General features: G+C 39.8%; 1 protein-coding gene across 1 annotated transcript in view; it reads right to left on the bottom strand.

Moving 5' to 3' along the window:
• The window catches only part of BRCA2 (BRCA2 DNA repair associated), a 33,603-nt gene extending 17,453 nt beyond the window's left edge, over window positions 1-16,150 (bottom strand). The window contains exons 1-10 of the mRNA XM_081859979.1: window positions 15,937-16,150; window positions 11,684-11,788; window positions 10,829-11,077; window positions 10,572-10,612; window positions 10,365-10,476; window positions 10,150-10,205; window positions 9,923-10,037; window positions 8,254-9,306; window positions 3,021-7,388; window positions 1,174-1,269 (exon numbers count right to left, since the gene is read on the bottom strand). Of these exons, the coding sequence (XP_081716105.1) occupies window positions 1,174-1,269; window positions 3,021-7,388; window positions 8,254-9,306; window positions 9,923-10,037; window positions 10,150-10,205; window positions 10,365-10,476; window positions 10,572-10,612; window positions 10,829-11,077; window positions 11,684-11,788; window positions 15,937-15,946 (6,205 nt within the window). The 5' untranslated portion in view covers window positions 15,947-16,150. The remainder of the gene's footprint in view (window positions 1-1,173; window positions 1,270-3,020; window positions 7,389-8,253; window positions 9,307-9,922; window positions 10,038-10,149; window positions 10,206-10,364; window positions 10,477-10,571; window positions 10,613-10,828; window positions 11,078-11,683; window positions 11,789-15,936) is intronic.
• Window positions 16,151-20,294: the final 4,144 nt, after the last annotated feature.

Genomic DNA, 20,294 nt, shown 5'->3' with positions numbered 1-20,294 from the left:
AGCAACCCCCCCCCCCGGAATCCTGGGAGCGATTTGTGAGCGCCGGGAGAAGAAAAAGAGAGGTTTTGACAGCTGTCAAAGAGCTGTCAAAGCGGAAGAACAAAAATGAGAACTTTGTTACGAGGACTTTGCCGGTTACATTTGTTATAAATTGGATACAAATTGCTTAAAACAAGGAATAACAAGGAATATTTTGACTGGTGGGCGTGATCTGGAAGGGAACTGAGTTATTGCAATCCACCTAGAGGAGCTGAGGGATATTACAAGTATTGTTGGCTTGGAACTTGAATAGAACTTTTTATCTCCTGGGAAACTGCAGGAATGGAACACTATTTTGTCTACAGAGGTCTACACACTAAAGGAGACAATAGATTTATCTATTGAAGAATGGAAGGGACTTGGCATAATGTTTTGTTCCTGAATAACAGAGCCTCTGCAGAGGAATTAGAAGCTTTTGGAATTAGAACATTTGTGCAGGAGAGCAGGAAAAAAAAAAAAGGAGGAGAGGGATTAACAAGAACAACAAGAATTGGATAAAGTTGGAAGTGGGAACATTTGGGACATCCAGATTTGAAAAGTCTAAGAAATAAAATTGGAGTTTTTACTCCTAAGTATAAAAATCTGGATGGAAGAAATGGGCCTTTTTGAGATAGACTCCTTCCAAGATTGGACATTCGAAATTAAAGATGACTGGTAAAGGACTATGGCCTAGATAGATGTGGGAGCTCCAGGAAGACATCAGACGTTGATGAACATTGGGAACGCAACCGGGAAAGGGGGGAGGGAAATTTGGAATCCAAAGGGTGTAAAATTATATTTGATTATCTTAATTATATTTTTACAATTTTATTTTAATTAATTATATTTGATTGTATTGTATATTAAAGGAGGGAACGCGCGGAAGGGAACAGGTCGATTTTAGGGGATGGGAAAATATTTTTAAAACTGGGCTAATGATAATAAGTTCAAAATCTGGGATAAGAATTTGCTGAATTCATTTGTAAGAATTGGAATACAAGAGGGGGAGGGGAGGGGAAGTCCTGGAAAGATGCTACTGAAAATAAGATTTTAAATTGGGATGTTTTGTTCTTTTTATTTTTTTTTTTTTTGTAATTGGAAATTTCTAATAAATATTATTAAAAAAAAAAAGAAATCATGAAATATAAAGATTACCCTCCGGATAACTTTTTGAAGGTTTCAAAGATGCTTTGCTGCGTTCTTCTGACCGCTCAAACTCAGGCAGCAATTTTCTTTTAATAGGAGGTTCCCCTGAAAGGCAAATGTCATAGAGCATTTTTAAATATTTTAAAGGACCTAGCCCTTACTGATTCTGACTACATCACTGCAGTACATTCCTCAGAAAATTTCTCAACTGTAATGCAAACTCTCAATCAATGCCTCTTGAATATTTTAGAAAATTAAAGTTTTTGAAAGTCCCTTGGTTACTCTAATCTGAAAAATTATCCCAGTGGTATTGGCGGTTGTCAAGAGAGCAAACAGGCAAGACTCCAACCTGTCTTTTCCAGGCTTTATTGTTAAAACAGACTTTTTACAGTGCAGAGCGTCGCAAATCCATGTCTGCTCAGTCGCTAGCAGAATCGGGTGTGGCCGGTCTTGTACCTCCCCCAGCATAACAGTTGTCTGACCCCCATCCTTCTCCTACCCTCTCTGCGCCTCCCTCCGCTTTGCTCAGGCTCAGTGTTGGGGCTCTCCCTAGCATCTCCTGCCCTTGCACCCCCTCCCCACTGGAGGCAGGGCTTTCCTCCTCGCCATAGGAAGAACTGCTTCGCAAGATCTTCGGAGGCTCCCTGTAACACAACTGCCCTTCCACCTCTCATCTCTGACCTGATGGCACTTCTCTGGCAGCGGTCATTGCTAAAAATATCATTCAACTGGTACTTTTTCATGATTTTGGTGAATATGCTAGCCCTGGATTACTGGGGTCTAAACTCCATGCTGGTCTTTTGATGCATATGTAAAACCTAATCTTCAAAATATTTTTGAAGAGGTATGCAATGACAACTAATAACTTTTTTTAAATCATAGACATAAAAGTTTTATTTTACACAATTTGTATAGGGCTTACTTGTATAAACTTGTAAGTTTGCATAAGAAATGTAAGACTGTTTCACATCAAACTTCAAAGGAATGAAAAATTTACAAAGACTGCAGTCCTGATAGGCATGCAAATCTCTTTCCCGATCCCCCATTTCCCTTGCAAAGCTTGTGTGGTGTTTGGGAAGCATTTGTAGATGAGAATTAGTGAGTAGCATGTTCAGCACTCCTGCAACTTCTCTGCAAATGCACTTCCTCAAAGCATTTTCTCTTAACAGCTAGAATCTAAAACTGGTAGTGATTCTACCTAACAAGCAAATGAGGGTGGGAGAATTTGGAGAAAATAATCACTTAAGTATGTGATTGGTTATGCACCTCTTTCTCCCACTAATCCTGGCTGACAAGTACCTTGACTCTATATTCTAACTGGGTGCACTTTAACCCATTGTTAATGGTTTACTATGACCATGCATATTACTCCCACTTCACTCCTGTCCACCAGCAAGCAGGAGCAACTCTCAATCATCTTTGATTTAGCACTACTTACATCAAAACCAGGAATCATGGTTTGTTTCATTCAGAACAAGCCACAATCTAAAGCCAAGATATGGTGTTGGCTTAATGCTCAGGCCTGAAATCAAATCAAACACAATCCCAGTTTAGATTTAATGCTAAATCGAGGATCACAGTAGGTTGCTCCCACTCACTATCAGGAAGCAGCAAAGCAGGAGCAAACTGCATTCATGGCAACCCACTGACTGTGGCTTGCAGTGACACACCAATGCTGCCAATATTTTGGCAAATCTGAGAACGAGACCATGGATTTTCTAAGATGTCTCACTCCCTGCTAATTATTTTATTGATCCCCTCTAATTCATTCAAAGTAAACTAAACTGAGATCAATCGCAGTGCAACTCAGTAAATGTACAGGAACAGTTTTTTGAAAAAACAAAACAGCCACCTACCAAAAGTGTTTTCTTCTTTCATGTGCCTTTTTCCAGTTCTTGTATATGACAGAAAATTATTAGGTTTCTCAAAACTCAATATGGAATTTTTATTTTTCTGTACTTCTGCATCAGGAAGTTCATCATCTTCCATGAAAGCTTTGGCACTTTCTGTTGCTTCTATTTCCAAGTAATTTTCCGGAGTTTGTGCATAATGACATTGAAGATCCAGATTTCCTTCTGTTGCAGTACCACAATTTGCTGCACATTTAGTTTTGCTTCTACTCCGGCATGGTTGGGTTATCTTCAAAGCCTCAATTTCTTTTGAACATGTAAAGTTTTCTTCTAACTCAGATATTTCTTTTTGCTTCTTAGTATGAGACATGCACACAGGTATTTTAATGGTCAATGGGTTTTTTATAATCTTATTTTCATTAGGTGTACTTGTGGCTGAATGAAGTGATTTATATTCCTTTTTTGGTTTAGACTCTGAAATAACTTCACCCTGCTCTATGGCCTCTGTAGCAAGAACTTTTATAGGACCTTGCCCCACACTCCGTTGAGCATCAGAAAAACTATTACTACTAACATCATCAAATTCTTTTAAGAGACCCATAACTTTCTGGAGAGCCTTTTGAGAAATTTGTACTTGTTTTCCACTTGCTGTGGCAAAGCCACAGGGAATATTTGCATTCGCTTCAGTATTTGAAAATATTTTCCCTTGAGATACAAGCATTGTGTCTTTCTTTGGAGCTTCTTTGCTCCCAGGAGAAGATACTTCACCATAACTATAATCACAGTTAGAGACATGACTCTGGTGATCTGATGGATTATTTTCCATTTCAGAAAAAAGCAGTCTTGCTTTCTTTAATGACTCTGCAGATAACTGGACAGGTTTTCCACTAGCTGTGCTAAAAAACCCAGAGTTATCAGTAATAAAATCTGACTTGATACACTTCTGTTTGTTGGGAGTCCATGTATCAGATTGCTTATTATGCATTTGAAAGCATAACTCAGGGTGAGTGTTCAAGGTCACAGATTCAGTATACTTTAATGTGTGCTCATCTGCACAGCACTCTTTGGCTCGAGAAAACTGAGGTGCAATTATATTTTCCACTGGATTGTTCTCTGCAGATGAGTAGTTATTAGAATCGATACACACTCCAGTGCCACAGGTATCAGAGCTGCTTTCTAAAAGGTCATGTTTATTTGTTTTAGGTTGAGATGCCATGTTCTCTTTTACAGATTTATAGCAGTCTTCATGAAGCACTTGCCTGGCTTTTTTTAATGCTTCCTGAGAAACTTCAACAGCTTTACCACTTGCTGTACTGAATGCAACTGGCTTAGCCGTCAGATGTTTTGAAGTCGAAGTTGATGCTTCACTGGCTGAATATTTCTGCAAGACGTTGGTACTGAACAATCTTAAGTCACATTTCTGTATCATGCTACTCTCATTTTTACAAGTTTCATCATAAGTGTGAACATTATTTTCAGCAAACACATTTTTTGATGGTGCTGCTTCTTGAGAAACACAAGTTAAATTCTCTGACACATAATTTTTCTTATGACATTCATCTGGTAAATGGTTCAACAAATGCTCACTCTTTAAATCCGAGGTACTAGCCTTTGAAGTGATACTGCAAATTAAGTTTGAGGAATCAAGGCTTTTATTATTGCCAGAATTTCTAGATGACAAGTCCTGAAAACCTTGCATTGCATTAATATCTGACCCTTCAACAGGCAAATGCTGATCAATAGCCGAGTCAATAAATTCAATTTTTGAAATATTTTTGCTTTTTGTACATGCCAGATTATTCTTTGTCAACAAGCCTTCGTTCACTTTCTCCCCTCTAGTATGAGATACTAAATCTGATTCAGATGCATTCATCTCCGAAGAAAGTTCTTTAATAGTGTCAAGATCCTTAGTCTTCTTAATAGTGTTTGAGGACAAATCTGGAAGATCTTCAAAGTTACCTTCAGGATACAGATATTCATGTTTTTCATTTCCTTCTTCAAATTCCTTGCTAACTTTGGTAATTTTCTCATTTCTTTTTTCCTGAATTATAGGCTTGGTAAAATTACTAACCTCTTCCTCCATTTCTGGAAAAACAGTTTCATCTTCTGAAAGAAGATGCTTTGCTTTAGCTAATGATTCATTAGCAATTGTAATTTGTTTACCACTAGCTGTATGAAAACCCATTGCAATAATCTGCTTCTCTTTTCTGATTTCAGAGATTTCTTGATGGTTGGACCTTTCAGTTTCACTTAAGTTAATATTCTCTTTTACAGAACTGAGATCTCCCTTTTTGCTTTTAGGGCTTGTCTTCCCACTGGAAGTTGGCATAGTCTCTAGTTCTTCTCTTGTACAGGAGGCAGCCAACAAATGAAGCTTTTTACTTTTTCCTGCAAATATGTTCCCATCAGCAACAGTGTGAAATCTCTGTAGAAAACCACTTTCTAGATTGCTCACCCTTTCCCCCTCTTGATTTAAATTACAGTTTTCTTTTCCATATGCATTATTCAAGGTGGATCTTTTTTCAGTCTTAGCAACTTCAGCTAAACATGTTAGATCCGACAAAGCGTCTTGCAAATTATAATTACACTGAGTTTCTTCACAGTTTACAAAGTGATGTGAGACTAATACGCTTTGATTATTTTCAAAGGAAGACAGTTCATTTCCTGTCATACAGACGGAGTATTTTTTAATAATTTTTAGGTTAACTTCTGTAGTACTAGAAATCTGAACTCTGTCTTCATTATAATTTACAATTTTTGACTTACTTTCTGTATTTTCTTTAACAAATTTAATTGTATCTTTTGTATTCTTTTTCATCAAATATTCAGCATTTACTTCTTTGACCCTCTGATGCCAATCAATCTCTCTCTCTTTCATGCAGTTGGGATTACTCCAACTATTGTTGCACCTATTTGAACAATCGCATAGCAATTTTTTTTGGTGAGGGCTAAGCATTTTGTTCACTCCATCCAGATCGCCGACTAATTTTGTAGCTTTCTTTATAGCATCAACATATAAGCTCATCTCTTTGCCCCCAGCTGCACTACAGCTCCCCAGATCAGACAAATTGAATTGTGATGGTGCTGAAACAATTGGGACAAAAATATTGTTCTGTTTTGTGCTTGAATTAATGGATGTAGCTTCTTCACTACTTTGTATCTGTATCTTAGATTTCTCAGCTGTGCCTATATGTTTATTGGGAGACAGATCATGGCCTCTTTGAACCTTTTCTTCAGAGCTTTTCTCAAAATCATTTTCGTTCCAAACTTCAGCACATATATCATTTTTATCAAAGCTTCCAGACATCTCATCAGCATTACTGAATGCCACCATCTTATGCTTTTTGAACTGTGTAAATTCAAACTGACTACCTGTTTCTTCTAGTATATTAGAAATTTCAGTAACTTCAGCTTCTTGGCTTGCTGTTAAATTTAGTTTTCCTTCAGGATGTTGATTACTAAGCACATTCTGGAAAGCAGAATTGGCACACTTGGGAAAAATAATTTGGGCATCATTCATCTGAAAACTGAGCAGATCAGAAACGTGTGAAAAATTAGATGAATTTTCAGTCAGTTTGTTCATTCCAAGTGAAGATATCTCAGCACTTCTCTGTGCATTTTCATTTGAAATATTTTGCATTCCTTTGCTAGGAAAATCTTCAATAAATTTATCTTCTATGTCTTTGAACAATAACTTGCCTTTTCTAATGTTGCAATCAGACAGTGCTATCTGTTTATTGGATGCTGTTCTGAAGCCACCCAACTTTTCAGTTCTGCTATGACTTGTATCTCCTAACCAGCTCTGCTCATTATCTTCAGCATTTCCTGCTAAGTCTACTTGTAGATGCTGGCTTGGGTCTAACTTTTTCTCCAATGCTATAAGCTCAAAAGATTCATCTTTAGTACGTTTCAGTGTTTCCTTTGATTGAGACCCAAACTCAGCCACCTGAGTGCCACTTGCCAAAAACATTTGTGTAGCTGATTCCAAGATTGCTTGTTGGTTTCCAGTTTTTGATGCATGTATTCCCAATGTAGATTCCTCCATCACCGCTTCTTGCAATGAACTGAAACATCTAAGACTGACACATCTTTCACCATTCTCTCTTTGTAAATTTATCTTTTGACCAACTGAATGGGACATGCTTTCACTTGACTCTATTTCTTGATTAGCAGATATATTGCTAGAAGGCATAATTGTTCCTTTTCTGTTGTCTGTCTGTTGAAGTATTGACAACTGATCTGTAAAATTACATTCTGTGTAATTGAGTGGAGTTTCATGGGAAATGTTACTAAGAATGCAGTTTTTATCAGACTCTATTTGCTGTTTCTCTTCAAGTACGTGCTTGTTAGCGTGCATGATGTCTTCCTTTTGTTCTGTAAGAAATTGAACCATGATAGTAATGTTAGTTGGAATGGCATCATTATTTTTTTAAAAAAATTCTCTCTCTCACCAGCTTTTGTGTTTAGTCTAGTGTACTAAATCCATTTTCAGAATGTCTCGTAACCACGATGAAGTAAGCTGCAGCTAATACTTTGTGCTTTTGCATTCAATATTGCTGTTATCGGAGGAGTTACTAAATACTTTTTCTATGCATTTGAGACATTTAATCCCCCCCCCTTTTAAACAACTCTAACTTTTGACATAATAAATTACCAACAAAATGGCTCTGCTTAAGCAGTTTATTTAACCTGTTTTTTTATCAGCTGTGATTGCTGAACAAAATGCACACTTTTACTTTCTGACAACAAGGCCACTTCAAGAAATCACGCCAAAAGACCTAATGATATAACAAAAACATTTCTTTCAATAAATGATAATAAAGGAGTCACTACTAGTTGTGGAAGTTAACTTTAAACTTGCAGCCATGTGGCCTTGCAATGGAATGTCCAGAGAAAAAAGGGCAAATCATCATGAGCTCCAACCTGCTGCTTTTTTCCCACTGGAGCCTCTCAAATTGTAAGACTGTCTTCCCTCAGCATGTGTCTCTTTCCCACTCATGTTCTTTTCATGCAGCATTTGCTACCACTTATGTGAGAATCCCATATACTTGCCATGGTAAACAATTAACTTCAGCAATATATAATCCACAAATGCAAATATATTAATTTAGTGGGCCTTTTCAATGCAGTGAACATGACTGTCTAGTTCATAGCAAAAACATAGCTATAGTAAGTACAGGAATGGAGGTTTAAGATTTTGATTTTTAAAAAACCACAGGGTGAAAAAATACAAATCTACCTTCATTTCTTATGGCTGTTGCAGAAATTTCAGAGTCGTAAGATTTTAAATCTGCACAAGTTGGCACAAGGCAAGCAGAGGAGCCATCTCTCTTTGTGGTTCCTTCTTCCCGGTGAACTGGGGTATTATTTATTGTATAAATAAATTTTTTTGGTCGTTTTTTCAAACCAGAAAGTGAGGTCATACTTTTCAACCCAGACCTTGTAAGTCCACTAACATCACCAGCAGCTTGGGTAGAAACACTACCTAGAGGATCATAGTTCTTTTTTCCATTTTCTCTTGAGTAATTACAGCAACTATTATCAGCTTCTGTAAAAGTTGTGTTTTCCATTATGAAGGAACTACTGTCTGAAACATTTATGACAGATGCCAGCTCAGCCTCACAATCTTTCACCAGCGTTGGGCCCTTATTGCTCATAATCGCAACAGGCAATGGAGTGTTTTCAGGCAGTGGTATTATTTCCAGAGAACGGGTGTTTAGCAGCTTGTTACCTTTTATTAGGCATGATGTGTTTTGAAAACACGATTCTAGCATTTCAGTACTAGCACACTCTTTGCCAACAGATAGTTGCCTATCTTCAGAACACTTCTTGATATGTGACATAGGAGATGAATCAGAACAGTGTGAGGACGTTTTTTCAAGCTGTGTTATGTCAAGTCCAGATAAGTCTAGCTGAGACCATGAGCAAATCAAAGATGATGGTATTTCCTCTTCTTTTGGTATGCTATTCTGATTCACAGAGTGCTTTTGCATTCCATTATTTGGAATAGTCTGCAGGTGACATTTGGCGGAATTTCCATATTTTGTTATAATGTTGTCTTCATCAGTATCTTGATATTCATGTTTTGCTTTATCAGAAAATGTCTTACTTTCCTTGACTCTTTTTGGTTTTCTTAGAAAGGCTTTGCTGCTTGCAAGGCATTCAGACAGATCATTCTCTGTTCCATCATTCGTATCTTCATCCATTGGTACATTTGGTAGCATATAATCTTCTCCTAATTTACTGGGAAATATGTTCTTACCAAAGGATCCAGCTAATAACCTTTCAAAATCTGTAAATAAAAAACCATGAACATGAGAAAGCAATATTTTATGAAGGGCTCTAATCCCACATTTCATTTATAACATGTATTCCAATATATGTATTAAATTATTTATTTTGAAGCAGTGTTAGAACTGGATTAGTTCTAATCCAGATGTGCATGTGTGTATATTAAACACACATATACACACACCTTACGACTTATTTTTCTCAAACAGTAGTCCCCTATTGGAGTTTACAGACTGCTTTTGAAACTTTGGAGAATTTGAAAATACAGTAAACAGTAACATTTCATTGGGATAACATTCCATACAAACCCTTCATATGAGTGGAGAGGCGCCTACACACCATTCTTATCTTACCTCATCTATCAGCACTGGGTGGAAAGAACTGAACCTTCTTTAATTTTGTTATTTTTTTTCCTTTATTGAATAATATATGTGATATGCATGCAAAGGTATTTGTATTAAGTTTTAGTGGACTTTTATTTCGGTGAGTTGACATAGTTGTTGCTGTCTGCGCTAGGTACGATATAGTTAAATGGGTAGACATATTCTAGAACTACCCAAATAATAAAATACAAATAGTTATTAAACAGTAAAAAATAGTAATCAACCAATGCTCACTGTGGGTTTTGCTGTCAGTTTCTGCACATACATCTTCTGTTCCTGATGTGGACTGCACATGCATACTGTCTGTCTTGGGACTTCTACCGTATTTGGAGATGAGACTATGCATGACCTGAACACAAAAAGGGGATATTAACATATATAAATTACAAATTAGCTGTGGACATGAAGGTTATTCAAAAAGTTGCCTATTTTGACATATTCTAACCCTTAAAGCCACTCACCAACTCAATTCTTTCATTATGCTGCTTTGTTCCAGAAACGGAATCATTTCCTCTAGCTGAAATATCAAATATAAATAATTTGTAATCAATTATGCAACTCATCAGAGTTCACTGATATGATCTTAACATAGAAACTCAGTTTCCTAGCACAGCACTTAATATGAGGGAAATTAAACAGCAAAGTATTTTTGACATAGTCACATTGCTATCATTACCTATTATGACTGTCGGAGAAAGTGTAGGAGGCGTTGCTAATGAACTTGACCAAGTCATCTCAGGATCAGCTTCTGCTCCTAGGCTTTCAAAAACAGATTTTGGTGTCTGAACCTAAAATATATAAAAATTGTTCTTTTTTGTAAAAAAAAACCCACCTGAAGTAACTTCATTTCAACAGCTAGAAAATCGGAGAAAAAGGGAAGTACCTCAAAAATCTTGGGTGTATGCAGAAAACTTCCATTTAGCACTGAAAAACATTAAGTGTGATAATGTTAGCCATCATCACATGAAAACAACCAACTGAATATTTATAAGCCACTATTTTCAAAGTTCAAAGCAGTGAACAAAATATTTTTAAAACAGCTTATTTATTGGTGGAGGGGACAAAAGAGTTGACATTACCATATTACGGCAATAAATCCAAGTCTTCACATTTCTATATCTTTCATTTAAAAATTCTCACCTGCTTCTGCTTTGCTCTGACCCAATTCTTGTATAGGAGAAACAAATGGCACAGATTTATTTGGTTCGTTAAATATCATTGGAGTTGATGCAAATTGGTTTTTTGCTGGCAGCTTCCTCTGTGGTGTTTTAAAATTACTTTGGTCCAGGTCACTAGTTTTATGTTCAGGTTCTTCTGGTCTTTTAGAGTTATACAGTGGAGCTTCTGAACTGAGTTCTTCAAACCAGTTGATACTTATTGGTCCTAAATCTAAGAAAAGGAATATATTATGCAGGATACCGTGCCCTGGGTTATAACCCCACTTGTAAGAAAAAGTAACTATGGAATGACCATATACCATTATTTTGAACTTGTCAAAAAAGTGGAGGCACAGCCTGAGACAGTATTATGCAACCAATTCTCAACCCCCACTTTGCAGGAAAACAGCCTCTCCCCACAATCTCAGGCCTGCCAACACAATCCTGTTAAATTCTGGCTTCTCATATGTTTTACCCAAGATTCTGTCAGCATAAAGTAGCCAGGACAGGACAAAGGCAGGCAGGAGAAGCTGAAGAAGCAAACCCCCTACTTATTCCAGCTGCTGATCTGGTGGAAAGACAGGGGTCTACTAGCTCAAAATTTAACACGCAACCTAGATTGAAAGAGAATTCCTTCATACTCAAATCCTTACTCCCCTTTAGCCCCACATGACACAATAACAGTATTCAGTAAGTCCTTTTGGGGTAAGGGGTTAAGAGAGTAGGGGAAAGATTGGTTGCATGAGCAGCCTTCTACTTGTTGCAGGAAAAGCTCTAATCAAGCCCATAACTTATTGAAAAGAGTTGTTCACAGCACCATAATAAATGCCCGAGGTACCTGATTCACTACATTGCGCTTTGAATATTTCAAAGAAAGATGGCTTCTTTGGAGATGTAGTAACATTTTTCTTATCCATAACATCACTGGTGTTGCTAAATAAACCTGCAAAATAATATTACAATTTTATCAAAATCTGTATCATATTTGCAATGAATTCTAGTTCTTTGTGTTTGGCTTCGAGTATTATCTGATAGCACACAACCAATGCAGCATTTGCAATAAAAATATTTATGTATTGCTCAACTTGATTGGCATCAGTTCCACTATATATATCACCCAGAAAGACTAGGTTGAATTAAAACAAGAAAATTGGCATTCAGGTTCTTAACCCAAGGTACTACTTCAGGGTTAGTGGAGTCTTTTAACCCGAAGTGTTTGTAACCCGAGGCACAACTGTAATGCTAAATATTTTGTAGCTACTTCAATTTGCAGTCACAGATCTGACTTTATGGGAGGAAGAAATGTTGTCCAGATAAGGGAACAATTCCATCAAGTGATGCCTCAGTACATTTAACAAGCCAAGCACATTTTAAGTGCAGACTATGTGGGTACTTAGCAGCAGAAATTGTGTTTGGTTAACTCCTTCCACAGTCCTGCTGCTCAGCTACCCAGACCTAAGATACGGTCTGGCTAAGTGTATATCCCAACCCAAGGTTGTAGTTTGCCTTCCCTAGACAAACAGTGATGAGTAGGAAGCCAAGAACAAACCTTGGCTACAGCTCATGATTTGTCCGGAGCAAGACAAGCAGTGAGCCCAGGGTCAGACTTAATGCCAAACTAAACCATGGCTTAGGTCTTCATAGTGAAGCAGGAAGTGGACCAAGAGAAGAGCACAGTAGCTACAATTTGGGTTTGACTTACTTGCAAACTTGAGCCATTGTGGCTTGAGGAAGAATTTCACACAAAACTTATATGAATGGACTCACAGCTGTCCATGGAGGTGCAGGTCAGTTCTGTGTCCAGGAAAGCTGTCTACCAGATCCATCTGGTATGCAGGCTGAGACTCTACCTGCCCACAGACATGTGCATGCTCTTAGTTACCTCCCGCTTGGACTACTGCAATGCGCTCTACATGAGGCTACCTTTGAAGGTGACCCGGAAACTACAACTAATCCAGAATGTGGCAGCTAGACTGGTGACTGGGAGTGGCCGCCAGGACCATATAACAGCGGTCCTAAAGGATCTTCATTGGCTCCCAATGCATTTCTGAGCACAATTCAAAGTGTTGGTGCTGACCTTTCAAGCCCTAAATGGCCTTGGCCCAGCATACCTGAAGGATTATCGTCACCCTCATCACTCAGCCCAGACACTGAGGTCCTCCTCTGAGGGTCTTCTGCTGGTTCTTTCACTGCGAGAAGCAAAGTTACAGGGAACCAGGCAGAGGGCCTTCTCGGTAGTGGCACCTGCTCTGTGGAACGCCCTCCCATCAGATGTTAAGGAAATAAACAACTATATGACATTTAGAAGATATCTAAAGGCAGCCCTGTTTAGGGAAGTTTTTAATGTTTGATATTTTATCGTGTTTTTACTATTCTTCTGGGAGCCACCCAGAATGGCTGGGGAAACCCAGCCAGATGGGTGGTGTATAAAAGTTGTTGTTGTTGTTGTATCATCATCAGTTACCATAATCTTTTCACATTAGAAAAAAGTGCATAGGAACAAATCTGATCATGCTACAGTAAAACACATTTGATTTCAATAAAAGTGTTACACAGTATTAGAAGTCTGTTTTACAGTACTACAGGAACAAATATTATTCCTGCATTTTAATTTTTTTAATCAGGATTCTTTGTAGGACTGTCTCAAGTTTCTAAAGTTGAACCGCGCAACGTCTGGTTAATACTGTAATGTCAAGCAATGGCACATTAAAAACAACAACAGGGAAACAAAATTTCTCTTTGCAAAAGCCATGTTTATCCTTGCTCAGCAAGAATATATTTGAAACAAATTGTCTGGAAGTTATGTTACATTATTTCAAATACAAAAAACTGTTCCTATGCATTTGTGGAAAATGAGTAACCTTAGCATGTCCACACGTGAACCACTGATTACATAAAAGGCTTCTAAAACAAAGTTAATGTACATAGAAACAACAAAGAATTGTGTTAATTGTCACATCTAATATTCAATACCTGATTAGGACTCGATGGAATTCCTCAGTTTTCCAACAACAGATAGGGAGTGGGAAGCCAAAAATTACACTAAAGCACATCAGCCTGATAACTAGCATGCAGCAACACAGTGATACCTCGGGTTACAGATGCTTCAGTTACAGACTCTGCTAACCCAGAAATAGTACCTTGGGTTAAGAACTTTGCTTCAGGATGAGAACAGAAATTGTGTGGCGGCGGCGGCGGGAGGCCCCATTAGCCAAAGTGGTACCTCAGGTTAAGAACAGTTTCAGGTTAAGAACGGACCTCCAGAACAAATTAAGTTCTTAACCCGAGGTACCACTGTATTAAAACTATTGTTAACATACAGCAGACCCTTGTGGAACAAGGGTCTCTCTGAAGATCCTCTGATGAAAGACATACAAGAAGCAGAGGATAGGTATTTTCACAATGGAAGGCAGTAAGCAGTGATTTCACAAGAATGTATTGCGACTATTTAATTCATTAATAAATTATCAGGAGTTACGGATAAGAAGTGAAGCAGCTGAACTTGAGGATGACAGCAAACTATTCAGAGTTCTTAAAAAGCACATCTTGAAACTGGGCAAACTGACAACAGAATTCCTGAGGAAGAGTCAATGCAAGTGTAAATTTATGCACATTGGGACAAATCCCAAACATATAAATTAATAAGATCCCAATTGGCTGTTGAAACTGAAAAGGATACAGTATATGGAACTGATGTAGAATAGGGCAACTAAAATGGTCAATGAGCTGCGGCTTCCTCCTCTTAAAACATTAAAGGCTGGACTGATTTCCAAAAATACATGTCATCACGCTGTCCAAAGGTCTAACAGCACACATACATTTACCTGGAAGTACCCTACCCTCATCCAAAAAAACCACACACCTTTGTAGGGCTCACAAGTAAGTATAAAAGAAGAAGCGTTTGGATTTGATATCCCGCCTTTCACTCCCTTTAAGGAGTCTCAAAGGTAAAGGGACCCCTGACCATTAGGTCCAGTCATGACCAACTCTGGGGTTGTGGCACTCATCTCGCATTATTGGCCGAGGAAGCCGGCGTACAGCTTCCAGGTCATGTGGCCAGCATGACTAAGCCGCTTCTGGCAAACCAGAGCAGCGCACGGAAACGCCGTTTACCTTCCTGCTGGAGCGGTCCCTATTTATCTACTTGCACTTTGACGTGCTTTCGAACTGCTAGGTTGGCAGGAGCAGGGACCGAGCAACGGGAGCTCACCCTGTTGCGGGGATTCAAACTGCTGACCTTCCAATCAGCAAGTCCTAGGCTCTGTGGTTTAACCCACAGCATGTTTAGGATTGTACTTAACCAAATTTCATGGCTGGGTGCAGCCAAAAAAGAACTGCCCAAGAGCGACTCTCCTTGACCCTCCCTCCCAGTGGCAGAACAACTGTTTCGTATGCAGAGGGTTCTGTCTCTGGCATTTGCAGGTAGGACTGGGAATGTCCCCCTGGGGAGCTGCTGCCAGTCAGTGTGAACAACACTGAGCTAGATGGATCAATAGTCAGTACAATGCCTGTTCCTACTTTCTTAATTAAATCCCCCTGGACCATGGGCTTTTTAAAGGAGATAGCCACCTAAAGTTGTTGAGCATTTTTTGGGAGGGCATTATGAGAAGTGAGCTTTTGTTAGGAGGGCAGGCATCTGCGGGGGGGAGCAGACCCTCAATTGAGTACTTCAATAACTTTGGTGGATTTAAGGGGGGGTGCAACTGCCCTTCCTGCCCCCCCTTAACTACGCCCATGGCCTCGACCCAAGTCCAGCCCCAGACATTTTGCTGCCTATCCAAGTCTGGCCAAACTACATGACACCCAATGCACAAAACTCCACAAGCGTCCAAATCCCTTGGGAGCGAATATACAGCAACCAGATATGAAAAGGTCATGCTTCACTGGCCCTCAAACGTCGCCCTTCCTCAGACTTCGTCCCCGCTTGTCCTCCTTGCTTTTTCAGGGGGTGGAAGGAGAGCAAGGAGGGCGACAACCGCCTCAGGGGCAGGCAGCCGGCGGAAAGACAAGCACGGAAAGCGCATATTCGCCACCGAAAGGAGATAAACTGCCGCGAGCCACGTCACCCCAGAAAGGAGTCGAAAGACTGACCGGTCTCCATAGCTGCGCCTCAGCAGCAGCAGCAGCGCCACTTCCTCGAAATACGAAATCTGCCGCCAAGTCTCAGCGACGCAAGCGCAGATGTGGAAATGGCGCGCGTTTGCTCCTCCTCCTCCTCCCAGTTGGTTCAGTCGTCGCCCCGGCGGACGTTCCTTCCTGAACAGCAGCGCCACAGGCGAGAGGAGGTGGTTCCCTGCGAGGGAAGCGGCCGTACCACTTCCTGTTGTGTGTGTGGGGGGGTGTTAAGCGGTCTGGAAAGTGGGTGGATTGGAGTGGTTCGTCTCCGCCGCCCTCAAGAATCATGGGGAATGTAGTTCTGCGAGGGTTGAGGGCTGCCTTGCTCAAAATAATGGGTTTTTCTTTTAATACACGGGGCTAAAACTACCAATTCCTGTTTGCAGCATGAAGCCCTTTCACAGCTTGTATTGTACAGCTAATTACAATGTCTTTTACGACGTTCAGTGAGCAGATAAAAAAAATTGCACCCAACCACTAATAACTTCTTTCAGTTCCCTCTTATAATTTCTGGAGACACCGTTGGTGGAATCTTTCGAGGAGTTGGACAGGCCGTTTATAAGTGGTGCATGTTTCACAAACATACAGTAAGGTTGATAGTTATAAACAAGTTTCCCTTCGAATGTCCCGGTCCTCAAACACTCTGTGCGTCAAACGGGAGAAAGCTGCACTAGCAGAGTTCAGGCGATGCTGGATACGATTGATCACCGAATAATTATTTCTGGGTTTTTTACCTTGTGAGCCGGCGGCAATACACACCCACAGCCACAAGGTCCGCCAGCGTTTAAGTTCTAATCATTCAGGCAATGCATTCTTCATCTTCAGAGGCAAGGAGATAGGACTACTTACTTTTTCTCTAGAGTTATTAACACACTCAAGCCCTAAATAAAGCTTGAAGTCTGACTACAGCTTTCCCATTTATTGTTCTATCACATGGGGAGAAGAGGCGTTCATAAGAACAGGTTACCACGTGTTGCACTTTAAAAGACAGGAAGCTATAAGAAGTGGTCATTCCTGCAATGTATACATTTTTTAAAACAATGGGATCCAAATCTTATTGTTGAAGTTTTTTTGGGGGGGGGGGACCTCTGTTTATTGTAAATATCAAACGCTCAGCAAGTACCAGCATTTACCAGTAATTTTTAACATGTTAGGATGGCCATGGTAAATGGAAGAAAAAGATTATTCAGGAATTTGTATCATCTGTGTATCATCTGTGATACACAACTTGAATTTTAATCCATAATCCATTTATTTGGAAATAACTCCCTTTGATTTCAGTGTAGCTATGGTAATCTCATGAACTCCTGGAAGCTTCACATCTCCCTAGTTGTGCAGTCCAGTCCTTTCTGTGTTTACTTGAAAGTAAGTTCCACTAAGTGCAACAGACTTTACTCCTAAATTAGCTGAGGAGTTAACTAAACCTGAACCCCAAAAACAGTTTAGAAAGTACAGGTAAACCAGAACTGATCTCTTAGTTGCCTCAATATTACCTTTAAACAATTACCTTTAAACAATTTCAAAAATATGAAATTTTGAAGGAAAATCAACACAATAATCAGCTTTTTTAAAAAAGATAAATGATTTATGATTAACAAGCCTCCTCAACAAACGTGTCCACATACACCCACATTCCAAGAATTTTGCAAAACATCAGTGCATAAAAATAGCATCTTTAGATGGTGGCAATAGCACATCTTGGCAGATTTATTTATTAATTTACAGGTATTGTAATGGGAATGTTTATCCAATACAATGAAGCAAAATATTCAGCACTGTAATTGGGGAATTGCCCAATAAAGTATGAGTGAGCTACAGGACAGATAGGTGTAAGGCTTGACGAAAGATGTGCTCAATGCCCCTCTGAGGCAGTAATTGTAGGTATGAGTTTGTGGGTGCTAGACATCCCTAATTCCTGAGTCCAGTAGAGATTAGAAGTTAAGCAAGACAAATATACCGTACAAGTTCCTTGACTAGGAAATTGCCTGGTGTGATGGACCATTCAGAAGACAAAAGGAAGGTAATGAGCCATTAGGAAAACCAAGAGAAAGGCTTTGTGCAAGAAGTACAAACCATGTATCATAAAAACACCAGTCTCTGTGTGCCTCCTTTCGAAAAGGAAACACACCCTGAATAAGCACCTGGATTCTCACACAACTTGGATATTGCAGTGACCAGCTGCTACATTCAGCTGTGAGACATCAGGAGCTGAGAAATGTGAGAGCTGACCCAGATTGGCTCAGCCTCAATGTTGGTATGCATTGTATGAACGGATTCAAAATCTGCAAAGATGACTGTAAGAGCACACTTACTTTAACGTAAGTTTCATTGTAAACTGGACTTACTTAAAAGTAACCCTGTTGTGGAACAGGCTTTTATTTTCTTCCAGTGGTTGGGAAAGTTATATATCTACATGCAAACTAATGGTGGCTTAAAAACATCCTCTTCAGCAGCTCAGCCCTGACTGGTACATCCCTACAAGGATGGAAGCATTGTTTCTCCTAAGTGAATATGTTTGCTTTCATTTCGCCAGTTGTCCCCAAACGTCTACTCTCTCTATGGAAGTGGGGTTTTGTCTCCCTGCCCACAGGCTCCTGTTCTGTTGGGCATCTATCTGTGACAATGTTTGAACAGAGCAAATGTGCATTATATCTCAGACGACATTGTCATACCTATTTACATGGGAATAAGCCCAACTGAACTCAATGAGACTTACTCTTGAGTTGCACTATAACTTATGTAGATCTGAACAGTGTTGATATCACACGTATTATCTGGGAATCAACAAGACAATTGGGATTTTATATGCACTGGATTTTATACGAACTGTATTCGGATCTTAACCTATTACACTGGTCAACAACAAATTTGTTGTCTGCGTTTTTTCAGTTGATTTAGGACGAATCTGATGCGCTGAATCTAAAAATCACATTGGTTTTGCTCAATCAGGTCAAGTTTTTGAGCTATGGCCACATGTCTTTTTTTTACGTTTTTGTTCACATGTACGCTTGTGTGGAGCATTTTAGAAGAAGTTGGTGGGGGTAAAATGCCATGCTGAATAATTGTTTTGATTGGAAATGATTATTTTAATGACAAGAAGTATTCAGGTCCGATAGTTCTGGGTGATTATGTCGAAAAGGGATCAGTTTGAAGTCATAAAACCTCGAAATCTTCCATAAATTGGTGCGGCAAAGCATAAAGTTGGGGGATCAAAACTAAGTTAATGGGACAGCCGCCCCACGAAGTATCCTGATCTTCAATCAGCACGTCGTCCTGTAGCTCATTGTGATGAAATTCCAGTGCCTATCTTCGGAGAACTTCCTGACATTAGTGACGAAGATGCCTCCAGTGTTGAAGGACATGAAGAAGAAGTGGTTCTTGAAGATGATGCTCCACATCCATTATTGCGCAGCTTCTGCTCAAGCTTGGAGTGCCACAGTACGAACCCAAAGATTGGAGACTGTTCATTGACAGCAACAAGCGATCACTGAAATGTGTTCTGCTACACAACAGCAACCAGTTTGCCTCTATACCCCTGGCTCACTCGAGTACACTGAAGGAGAACTATGAAGTGGTGAAGTATGTGCTGGAGAAAATTGGTTATGATCAGCATAAGTGGTTTATTTGTGTTGACCTGAAGATGGTGAACTTTTTGTTGGGACAACAGTCTGGCTTCACCAAGTACCCATGTTTTCTGTGCATGTGGGATAGTAGGGACCATGCTCAGCATTACACGAAGGAGGACTGGCCTGTGCGGGAGGAACTGGTGCCTTGCAAAGAAAGGAACGTCATCAACGACCCTCTGGTGGACAGAGACAGAATACTCTTCCCACCACTGCACATCAAGCTTGGCTTAATCAAGCAGTTCACCAAGCCTCTGGACAAGGATCGTGACTGCTTCACTTACTTGTGCCAGGCTTTTCCAGGATTGACCATGGAGAAGTTGAAACCTGGCATCTTTGACGGTCCTCAGATCCGTCAGCTCATCAGAGACCCAGAGTTCGGAAAGTCAATGAACGAAGTGGAACTGGAAGCGTGGAAGGCATTTGTTCTGGTAGTGAAGAACTTTCTTGGCAACAATAAGGCCAGAAACTACGCAGAACTTGTCAACAACATGCTGACTGCTTTCAGAAACCTGGGCTGCAACATGAGCGTCAAGATGCACTACCTATTTTCACATATGGACCGGTTTCCTGAGAACCAGGGTTCAATGAGTGACGAGCAGGGGGAGAGATTCCACCAGGACATGAAAGAGATGGAGACACAGTCTCCGGGTCGCTGGGACACAGTCATGATGGCTGACTACTGTTGGACTCTGAAGAGAGACCTCCCTG

Source organism: Podarcis erhardii (genome assembly GCF_964252035.2).
Source record: "Podarcis erhardii genome assembly, chromosome: 4".
Lineage (NCBI taxonomy): Eukaryota > Metazoa > Chordata > Lepidosauria > Squamata > Lacertidae > Podarcis > Podarcis erhardii.
This window is presented reverse-complemented; position numbering and strand designations above follow the sequence as displayed.